This window comes from Parasteatoda tepidariorum, chromosome 11, assembly GCF_982258835.1.
Source record: "Parasteatoda tepidariorum strain Cologne lab strain chromosome 11, Ptep-v5.0, whole genome shotgun sequence".
NCBI classification, from domain to species: domain Eukaryota; kingdom Metazoa; phylum Arthropoda; class Arachnida; order Araneae; family Theridiidae; genus Parasteatoda; species Parasteatoda tepidariorum.
Window position 1 is genome coordinate 1,473,823 of NC_141765.1, and position 12,145 is coordinate 1,485,967.

At 32.2% G+C, this 12,145-nt stretch overlaps 1 protein-coding gene across 1 annotated transcript; it reads left to right on the top strand.

Moving 5' to 3' along the window:
* Window positions 1–2,977: 2,977 nt before the first annotated feature.
* LOC147801162 (uncharacterized) lies at window positions 2,978–5,845 on the top strand. Its single transcript, XM_087155122.1, has 2 exons — window positions 2,978–3,589; window positions 4,028–5,845. The coding sequence occupies exons 1-2, from the start codon at window positions 2,978–2,980 to the stop codon at window positions 5,843–5,845; spliced, it is 2,430 nt and encodes an 809-aa protein (XP_087011248.1).
* The last annotated feature ends 6,300 nt before the right edge of the window (window positions 5,846–12,145 follow it).

Genomic DNA, 12,145 nt, shown 5'->3' on the forward strand with positions numbered 1-12,145 from the left:
TTAAGATTATTAGTTTTGGTTTTAAAAGGGAAAAATAAACAAAAGGGCTCTTGAACAAATATGTAAGTTATATTAAACAAGAGTAGTAATGTTCCATTTACTATAGTTAATCAGATTAAAAAAATATTTAAATCTGACCTTTAAAAAGGATGGTTTTTAGTTTTCTTTAAAAAGATTTGCTAGATAACTTCGACAAATCATTTCAATTACGCCCTTTTTTCGACATTTTCATTCAAGAGACAACTCTTTCACAAAGCGGTAAAATTACCACTTACTTACTTGACTTAATTCTCTGTACGCTAAGGGTGTTGAGGATTTATGATAACAGATGGCGCTGAACGCAAACAATTTTTTTATTATTTTTTTCTGCACTTCTTAAGTTTCAGTTTGGATTTAACCACTGAACCACAATGAAATAAAATCCTTTTTATTATTACAATTTGCGTAATTATTGTTGAATTCGAATCATGGTGCTACACCGGCCGAAAAATAGGCCACCTGCATGAAATGTAAGTTAACATTTGTTTTGTTTTGGTCTCCCTTAAGTCGGTAATTTATTTTTGATATTTTATTGTATTGTATTTATTAGAGTAACGTGCGAGCTGTTTATAATGGATGATTTTGAAAAATTAAAGTCTAAAAGAGCAGTAATCAGACAGCTGATTACAAAATTAATAAATAAAGTTGATAAATCGTTATTAGAAACACTTCCTGATTATCCTGATTTGTATGATTATCTAAATCAGTTAAATGTAAAAAACGAATCTTTAAAGGATCTTGATTTGAAAATTGAAAATTATTTTGATAAAAGCGATGAATTAGAAAGTGAAATCATACAAAGTCAAGAGTATCAAGATCGAGTAGTGGCTTATAAAGGCAAAATTGAAAGATATTTACTGAAATGCCAGACTACAAGACAGGAAGTAACGGTTAATAGTGGTAACAATAATTTACAAGAAAATATAACTTATAGAAATATCTCGCACATTGCTAACGTTAAATTACCTAAATTGGAGATAAACAAATTTTTTGGTGATGCTTGTGAGTGGCACAGTTTCTGGAATAGCTATAACATAGCTATACATAGTAATGAGAGTCTTAAAAAAATTGATAAATTTAATTATCTTAAGATGTATTTAGGGGGAGTTGCTTTAAGTGCAATTTCTGGATTCTCATTAACTGAAAGTAATTATGATTCTTCTATTAAGTTGCTTACCGAAAGATTTGGTAGGCAAGATTTAATTATTAGTAGTCATATGAATAAACTTTTATCAATTAATTCTGTAAGAAATTCATATGATATTAAAGCTCTACGTGAGTTCTGTGACGAATGTGAAATCCACATTCGCAGTTTGCAATCAATGAATGTAACAAAAGGTAGTTATGGTAATTTACTCTGTCCTGTTATTTTACAAAAGCTACCAGAGGATTTAAATTTAGATTATAATAAAAATAGAAAATCAAGTGTAGATTTTGACATTGATGAACTAATTTCATTTATTAGAAAAGAGGTAGAATGTAGAGAAGCCTCACATGTGTTGTCTAATAGTTCTAAAAAAAAAGTGTTCATTTTGAAACACAGCAACGGTCGGAGAGCCATAGTAAACATAATTATAATCGAAAATTCTCATCTTCCTCAGCATTAGTTTCGGCATCTAACAACATATTTTGTTTGTTTTGTAATTCCAAAAATCACGAATCGAAAGATTGTTCTCTGACCATCGAAGAAAAAAAACAAATGCTAAAAGATCAATTTCACTGTTTCCGGTGCTTAAAGAAATATCACACATCCAAAAAATGTTGGAATAAATGTATTTGCAAATTATGTAAGAAACCGCATAGCGAATTAATTTGTGATAAATCAGCAATAAATAATGAGTCGAAAGAGAAAAACGATACTTTGGCATCCGTTACCGCTTCACGTGTTTCGAAACGAAAACAAAATGAAATGATCTATTTACAGACTTCTTTAGCGTATTTGATTTATGGTAATGTAAAGAAGTTGGTTAGAATTTTATTTGACTCTGGTAGCCATCGCAGTTTTTTGAAACGGGATATTTGTAATGAGTTGAACCTCAGGACCATTAAAACTGAACGGTTGCATGTTTTCGGTTTTGGAGAAAAAATTTCCAAGGGGTGTTCTTATGATTTAGTGCAAGTGAATCTTCAGAACAAAAACGATAAAAAATTAAATGTTTGCATTGAAGCATTTGTGGTAGAAAAAATAACGTGTGGGAAAATAGCCGCACCCCATGAGAAAATTAAACAATTAGCAAGGAAAAATAATATTTTTCTTTCGGATACCGGAGAAATTGCTGATATAGACATTTTGATCGGCGCCGATTTCCTACATGACGTAATCTTTGATACGTCTTTGAGGCTGGGAAAAGGGCTCGTTGCAACCGATAGTTTATTTGGTTTTGTGGTTCAAGGGAGATTCATGAATAATTGCCAATTAAGTAGGATTGTAAACAATACTATAATATCTGATGTTGATTATTCTTTGTTTTGGAACCTTGAAGGATTAGGAATAAATACTATGAACGAAGAAAAAGTGGATAATAAAAGTGAATTGTTAAAAGGTTTTAATTCTGATTTGCTTTTTGAAAATAATAGGTATAGTGTACGACTTCTCTGGAGACCTAATACAAAACATTTGTTAAATGATAACTTTGAGCTGGCTTCAGAGAGGTTTGACAAATTAAAAGGGAGATTTAAAAATGATAAATCCTTGTTTGAAGAATATAAAAAAGTTATAAAAACTTACGAAAATGAAGGGATAATTGAGAAAGTTAAAAACACTGATCCCCAAATTTATAAACAATGTTATTTACCTCATAGGGCGGTTATAAGAAACGATAAACTAACTAGCAAATTAAGGATTGTATTTGACGGTTCCGCGCATAAGAAAAATGAATGGTCTCTTAACGATTGTTTGTATATTGGGCCAAATTTATACCCAGATATATATGAACTTATGCTAGCGTTTCGGGAAAACAAGATTGCTTTTATAGGGGACGTTCAACAAGCTTTCTTACAAATAGGGATTAATGTAGAAGATCGAGATGTCACAAGATTTCTTTGGTCAGATGACCCCGATAATGATTCGTCTACAGTAATTTATAGATTTTGCCGCGTACTATTTGGTATCAACTGTAGCCCTTTTCTCTTAGCGGCTACTATTAAAGAGCAAGTTAAAAAGTTTGCAAAATCAAAGCCTCTTGCGTATGAATTACTAAATGAAAGGGTATATGTCGATGACGTCATAGGGGGAAGTGACAGTACAGATACAGCATTTCAAATAAGTTCTGATTGTGTTGAAATATTTCGGGATGCGGGCATGGTATTGAGAAAGTTTCAAACAAATGATAAAAAATTACGTGAATTATGGAAGAATGCAGGTATAGAGGTTCAGAATGAAAAGGAATCGTTAGGTCAATCAGGCTTTCCATTTAAAGTTTTGGGAGTTTGTTGGGATCCTGAAAAAGATCTATTTTACTTTGAGTCCAAATATCTGTTAAAATTGATAGACACAGGGCAAATAACAAAACGATTTATTTTGAAAATCATTGGGCGTATTTTTGATCCAGTAGGATTTTTGGGACCCTTTACAATGCTTCTAAAATCTCTAGTTCAAAGCATTTGGAAAAGCGGATTGGAGTGGGATCAAGAGCTACCCTTAGATATGGAAAATCAGTGGCGCGAAATATGTAAACAATTCGGTGAACTTAATGATTTGAAAATACCGCGTTATTATTTTTTCGAAGCAGGTAACAAAGAAATTATAAGTTCACAGTTACATATCTTCTCTGATGCCAGCTTAAAGGGTTATGGTGCAGTTGCATATATTAGATCAGAAACTAGTGATGGGCATATTTCTACATGTTTTGTTTCAGCTAAAAGTAGAATTGCTCCCCTCAAAATGATTACATTACCACGACTTGAGCTACTAGGTGCCCTCCTCTCTGCTAGATTATTTCGAACTATTACTAGAGCCATAAAAATTCCGTATGACAGTATCTTTTAGTGCGATTCCTCTATTGTGTGCTGTTGGATAAAAACTCCTGCCATTCGTTTTAAACAATTTGTGCGTAACCGATTGGAAGAAATTCAAGAGATTACTCAACCTAAGGACTGGTTCCACTGCCCCGGAATTGACAATCCTGCCGATCTTATTAGTAGAGGTGCTTCCATGAGTATATTGAAGAATTCCGACATTTGGTGGAAGGGGCCACCTTGGTTGTCGCTTCCGACCGAAATGTGGCCAGAATTGAAACTCTTCAAAGAAAATGATGAACAAATTGAGTATCGTAAAAATGAAATCACCGTTATGAAATGTGTAGATGGTGAAGAACTTGAGTTGATGAATATCGCTAACTTTAGCAACCTCGAAAAAGTTGTTAGAATCATAGCGTGGGTAGTGCGATATTTGAACTGTTTAAAGAAAGTTAAGCCGAATATGGACACTTTGACTGCAGAAGAGCTCCGAAATTCTGAAGATATACTAGTAAAGCTTACTCAAGCAAAATTCTTTGAAAGTGAGATACGAGCTCTCCAATCTAGTTTGCCTATTCCAGCTTCTTCTACTATTTTCAATTTAGCTCCTTATCTTGATGAAAAAGGTATCCTGAGAATCACAGGAAGATTGGACGAAGGAGATTATTCTTTTGATGAGAAAAAGCCTATAATCATACCAAGACAGTCTAAATTTACAGAGTTGCTTGTTAAGCGAGAACACGAAAGTGTATTTCATTCTGGAGTAGAGAGCACTCTAGTACAAATTCGAAGAAGATTTTGGGTGCCTAAAGGAAGACAATTAGTAAAAAAGGTTGTCTCGAAATGTTTGATTTGTCGCAGATACACAGCCAAGCCTTCTACCCAAATGACTGGACAGCTTCCAAAAGATCGAATTAGTGAAACTCCTGCTTTTACAGTATGCGGAATTGATTTTGCCGGACCAATCTACATCAAGGGTGAAAATGGAATAAAGAAATCATATATAGCCTTGTTCACATGCGCAGTCACGAGAGCAATACATCTTGAATTAGTCACAGACATGTCTACTTCGACTTTTCTGCTCGCATTCAGAAGATTTCTCTTTAGAAGAGGTGGTTGTCATACAATCTACTCCGACAACGCCAAGACTTTTAAATGTACCGATAAAGAGCTTCAAGGATTATTTGATATTTTGGAAAATTCCGAGTTCAAAAACTTTCTTGCTGCTAAAAGAATATCCAGGAAATTCATCGTCCAACTTGCCCCTTGGTGGGGAGGATTTTATGAAAGATTGGTAAAAAGTGTCAAAGAGCCTCTAAAGAAAATATTTCGAAAAGCTCTTTTAAATTTTGAAGAGATGACCACTATATTGACTGAAATCGAAACCATCGTTAATCTTCGACCCTTGTCCTACGTCACTAACGAAATTGGTGAACCGGAAATTCTTACCCCATCACAGTTTTTAACCCCTGGTAAAGAAAAGGTAGAGTATCCTACCCATTTCATAGAAACCATCCATAGAGAATCCACCAAAAAGATTCTTATAAAAAGAAAAGAATACCAAGCTACATTATTGGCTAATTTATGGAAGCGCTGGAAGGAGCGCTATTTGTTTAATTTGAGATCTGCGCACAACTTTACTTCTCCTAACCAAACAAAATGTTTGAAAGTGGGAGATGTGGTTATGATGGAGGGCACCACAAAATCAAAACTATTATGGGACATAGGTATCATAACAAAAGTATTTCAAGGGAGTGATGGACTTGTAAGATCTTGCCTTATTCGCAAATCCAACGGCGAGTATAAACGCCCTGTACAACTTATTTATCCTTTAGAACTCAATGACTGAAATGAACAATGATAATGTTTTTATTTTAATTTTCTTATTAGATTATGTTTTTTTTTAATTTTCTTTCAAGTGAATATTTGCATCTCATTTCAAATTTATTTGTATTTAAATGTTATTTTTTTAATATGTTTATGTTATTTTTGTCTAATTTTTATGTTTAAAATTTTAGTGAACTCGGAGGAGTTCAAGTGGGGAGTGTTGAGGATTTATGATAACAGATGGCGCTGAGCGCAAACAATTTTTTTATTATTTTTTTCTGCACTTCTTAAGTTTCAGTTTGGATTTAACCACTGAACCACAATGAAATAAAATCCTTTTTATTATTACAATTTGCGTAATTATTGTTGAATTCGATTCAAAGGGGAGCGTGAAGCCACAAGTTTGGCATTCCATCCCAGGCGGTCAAGCACCGCTTTCCTAGCATTCCCTCAGCTCGATCTTTCGAAAATGTTTCTTTCCTTTACTACCATTTGTCTGTAGGTTAGTTTCTGCTGGCCTCTTTCCCATGTGAAAGCAGCTCTAGTTGGGACTTTCAGGGACATTCTTGGCGTATGTCCTATACAAACTCATCTTCGCTTTTTTTCTTTCTATTGTTACGGGTTTAGTTTTTTTTTAAATTTAATTCACTCTTTGTGGTCACTATTTGGCCTGTATATCTTATAATTCGTCTTCCGTGCTTTCCGAGTTTCCTATATATATATATATATATATATATATATATATATTTATATATATACACTGAAGAGCCAAAAAAACTGGTATACCTGCCTAATATCATGTAGGGCCCCCGCGAGCACGCAGAAGTGTCGCAACACGACGTGGAATGGATTCGATCAATGTGTGAAGTAGTGCTGGAGATAATTGACCCCATGAATCTTGCAGGGCTGTCCATAAACCAGTGGGAGTAAGAAGGGGTGGGGATATCTTCTGAACATCACGTTGCAAGGCATCCCAAATATGTTCAATAATGTTCATGTCTGGGGATTTCGGTGGATTTCCGATACTCACGGTATACTCGTGAAATGAGCGTACGTGAAAATCCAAATTTCATTGCTATCTCGGAGATGCTATGCCCCATCTCCCGCGCGCCGACTATAACACCACGCTCAAACTCACTTAAATCTGTATAACCTGGCATTGTAGCAGCAGTAACCGATCTAAGAACTGTGCTAGACACTCGTTGTCTTATATACGCGTTGCCGATCACAGCGCTGTACTTTGATTGGCTCCATACCCCTTTATTTGCATACTCATGCCTGTACCAGTTTTTTTGGCTCTTCAGTGTATATATATATATGTATATATGTATGTATGCATGTATGTAATAACAGGGCTACATTCCTGTTATCATTGGTTACAATTAACTTAATTAATTCAGTCGTGAACCAATTATTCCTTCATAAGTTTAATTTACGGGTAGACTGGTGGCTATAACATTTCACATCCACTCTCCACAAGGCAGGGGGTGGACAAAACTCAGAAAATGAGTGCAAAGGCTCAATCGTCGCATACCTTGTAACCCTACGCATTAAGGAAAGTAATTTAATGCTTCCTAATATGGAAGTGAAAGAGTGAAATACTCCAAAAATAACTCCGTTGAAATATAAGTGTAATTATAATTCAATGGTATGTTTTCAGCCTTGAGTCCCAAAATAGAATATATCTACACCTATTCTTTACCAAAGACATTTTATGAAAAAGAGTTTTAATGCTTTTATTATTACAAAAGTATTTATAATTTTTGTATTACATCCCCTCCACAAAAAAATTTTGGTAAGTCAAAATAAAAAAATTTAGGTTGGTGCGACTGTTCCTTTCCCCTACTAAAAATAAAATTTTTTCAATTATGGGTAAAAAAAAACAATTATTTACAATGACAACAATAACAACATGATAATGCAATGTATCTGTTTAGTCAACTAAACAGAAAGAAAAATAATACATATTTATGTAACTATTCTACTAAAATTTTCAAAGAAATTTTTCACACAAAAATATACAAATTTTTTATGCGAGCGAACTGGACAACAAGTGTCATTTAATCAGAATTTAAGATTCTGTGTGGTTAAAAATATACGCAATTTTTATGTGAGCGAACTGGACAACAAGTGTCACTTAATCAGAATTTAAGATTCTGTGTGTTTAAAGGGATTATTTACTTGATGAAAGTCTATTTCCCGTTAAAATGGAAGAAAACAGAATTTCATGAAGCACAGGAATATTAAGAGATCCAGACAGGTCCATACAAAAATTGCTTATAAAAATTTTTCTCACCTTGTTGATAGAAAAAAAAAAGTTCAGCTTTCATCGCCCTCACATCCAAATGATGTTGAGGTAAACATCCCCACACGCGATTCGTATCTCTCAAAAATATAGGTTTTAATTCTTCGTTTGAAGAAAGTAAAAAAAAAATTTCTTTTCCTTTGGACACTATTCATGACTTAATTTCAACTTTTGTGGGTTGTGATATTTCCTTAACTTTGATGCATGCACTATTTCAAAATTTTGTTTACTTAAATTATTTTTTTCATTTATTTTGTAATTAGCTTCTGAAATTTTTTGAAGAACTTTATACGGTCCACTAAAATGAGGTGACAACTTCCACGTATTAAGATAGATAAATTCTTCAAACATCGCTAATTCATCAGTTCTAAACTCTATATCTAAAAATCTAGCATCATAATAAATTTTGTTTCTTTCATGATATTCTTTAGTTCTTTGAATTGCTATTTTTTTAGATTCCTGAACAGGTGGATAGATTTCTTCAATTAAAGGATTTTCATAGGGGAGTCTACCATGCATGAGGTATACAGATGGAAATTTTGTTACAGAATGAGATGTTAAGTTATGAGTATTAGCTATATCTTTTAACAAAGTAGGCCAGGGAGTTTTAGTAGGTTTTTCATTAATTTTACATTTTAAACGTGTAATTATTGTTTTACCAAGGCGTTCAACCTTGCCATTAGACTGCGGACTATGTGCACTTGTCAATAATTGTTGAATTTTATTATGTTTCAAAAATGTTTTAAAATGAGAAGAAGTAAAGGCAGCGTTTCGATCACTCAACAAAGATTTAGGAATTTGATTCTGAAAAAATTAGTATTAAATTAGTATAAGTTTCTGAGCTAATGGATTTTGACGCAAAAGCCCAAATGTATCTTGTGAGGTGGTCAATAATTAGAGGATAATTTTAGAATAATAACTACTATTGGGCAATTTTTCAATTAAAGACTGTATTAAAGGTAGAGGTTCAGAATCTGTTTTTGTAATTTGATTTTATTTCCTAAAGTCAACACATAAACGACTCTTTTTATTTTCTTCTTTTTCAAAGACTAAAGTTATAGGGGCAGCATAAGGGGATGAACTTTCTTTTATAATGTTATTTTTTAACAATTCCTCTATTTGTAAATCAATTTCCTGCTGTTGTTTAGGGGATGTTTTGTATGGCCTTAGAGATATAGGTAAATCTGAAGTTAACCTGACTCTCTGTGGTTCCATTCTGATTTCTCCCACATCATGTTTACGTTTTGCAAAAATATCTTCATAACTTTTTAAAATTTCTTTTAGGTCCACATTTTCTATTTTGTTCTCATTTTTTATTTTTTTTCGTCGATATTAACGTGATAATGTATGCATCCATTACCTAGATCTATCTTCGAATCATTTGAACTTTTTGGACATTCTTTATTTTTCCTATTTTTCCTTTTCTTTTTGTTACCTTTTTGTTCTTTTTGTTTGTTTTATATCACTACTCATATCTAATTTCAATAAAATATGAACAACCTACTCGCCAACGTCGACCTTCATCAATTTTTCATTGAAGATAAAAAAAAAAAATATCATTTTTATTTTTTAAAACGCGCACTTATTTCGTAGCTCTTCATGAATATTCATGATATTTACTCGTTCACAAAACTTTTGTTTTCACTTTTTTCACAAACTTGAGCATTAAGAACTGTAGGGTCATCTGTCAACTCTATGGATGGGGCACCGTAGTGTCATCGGTCAACTCTATTGATGGGACACGCATCAACTGGTATCAGGGGACCATTTCGATTCACCATCAGCATTCCACTAGCGACGAGGTACAGGTAGTTGACGATGGGATGAGGAATCCTTCCTTTCCTTCCACGCCGAAAGGCAACTTTTTCCCCGGTGTCTGGGATGGGAATACCGACGCCACAGCCAGCCTTCGTTAAGCTTAGTTCCCAAGAGATAGGACTGCGTAAGTTTCCTCCAAAAGGTTTCCTCTGCGACGAAAATCCTGCCGGCTTGTAATAACAGGGCTACATCCCTGTTACCATTGGTTACAATTAGTCTAACTAATTCAGTCGTGAGCCAATTATTCCTTCATAAGTTTTATTTACGGGTAGACTGGTGGCTATAACATTTCACATCAACTCTCCACAAGGGAGGGGGGTGGACAAAACTCCGGATGGTTCCGTCGGATCTTACATAGATAACACATCATACAGCAAGAGACACGCAAAAACAATCGCTCCTGCATTAAGTACTAACAGAAAATGAGTGAAAAGGCTCAATCATCGCATACCTTGTAACCCTACGCATTAAGGAAAATCATTTAATGCTTTTATTAATACAAAAGTGTTTATAATTTTTGTATTATATATATATATATATATATATATATATATATATATATATATATATATATATATATATATATATATATATATATATATATATATATATATATATATATATATATATATATAAAGAGGAGAAAATAATACGAAAAAAGAAAAGGGGAAAAATTATAAAAAATATTTAGAAATTTAAGAGGCCAGAAAACAAAATAATGAAAATATCAAATCTCATGGTTAACTCACTTGATTATCTAAGTAAATTAGAGTGCTTTATAATATCGTATTAATATAGTCAAAGTAAAATATATCAATACAATAGCGTGAGGAGCATCAAAAGAAACAGAAAGAAAATAAAACATACAAACAAACAAACAACAAGCAAAAAATACAAAAATGTAAGCAAATACAAAACAAAATTTTTTCGAAAATTACAAAATAATACACAAAAAGTTATACTTAGAATGAGTAGCTAGTTAAGGCATCTATTTACTTACTGACATCTTGCAAAAATGATTTAAAAATATTTTCGTTACTAGTTTGCCAGATTACAAAATATAAAGCTGGATTATATTTTTACCAGATTACAAAGTTAAAGCTGGAGTTTAAAATCGCATTTGATTTTGCTGTTACTATAGATTGTCCCGGAACTGGATTTGAGCAAGGTAATTATAGATTATGCCAGATAATTCAAAGTACATAATTAATAAAAGGTCAATTTTAATTACAACAGCTTAATTTTGATGATTTTTAGAGAAATTTTAACATTTATCGAAAAAATCTTTTATTAAATTTTAAAAGATTTTCCGCCACGGATTTGTTGAATTATATCTGTGCATGGTAAAGATATAACTTTCGAAAACAAAATTTTTTTTTGTGTAAATAAACTCCTTTATAATTTTAATACACAATTAACTTGTATTATATATAGTATTATATGTAACTTGATTTTACATAGAATTCAATTATATTAGTCAGATATCGCTTATATTGTTTTTAATCAAATTTTGGAAGAGTTTGTCGATTTGTTTTTTGGCTAATAAATACTACTACAAATTCTTTTTATTCTTTTTATTCCATTGAAAATAGTACTTAAATAAATGTTTTTAGTAACATTAGAATTCCATATAATTAGTTTATTTATATTAAACTTAAAATCATTCCTTTTATTGTGTAAGTAAAAAATGCAGCTATTTTTTCCCTTTTTCAATACAAAAAAAAAAATTTTTTTTTTCAAAAAATAAATAAATGTGTTGTTGTGTCTAATCCTTCAGGATCTAGCGACAGCTAGATCAAATCCATGAGACCGTGAACTTTAACTACGAAGCAAAATTATTTCCTAGATGTAAATATTATTTAACTAAATTGTGTAATTCAGGAAATTTAAGAAAATTAAATCGTCAATAAATCTGAAATCAAATTTTTAAAGCATATATTTTTTTATGAAAATGAATTGAAGCCTGAATTGACGAAAAAGTAGATCCTTGTGGATCAAATTTTTCGTCACTTCTGGCTAATGGAGGGAAATGAATCCATCTATCTGAATAAAAAAGATTTCCATTATACAGATAATAATTATAAGGACGTATATTAATTAGGATTTCCAAATAATCAGAATCGCAATTAAGGAAGTTTTTATTATAATAGTAATAACTTGAAAAAAAATGTTTTAGTTAAGAAAGGAGAATGCTATTAA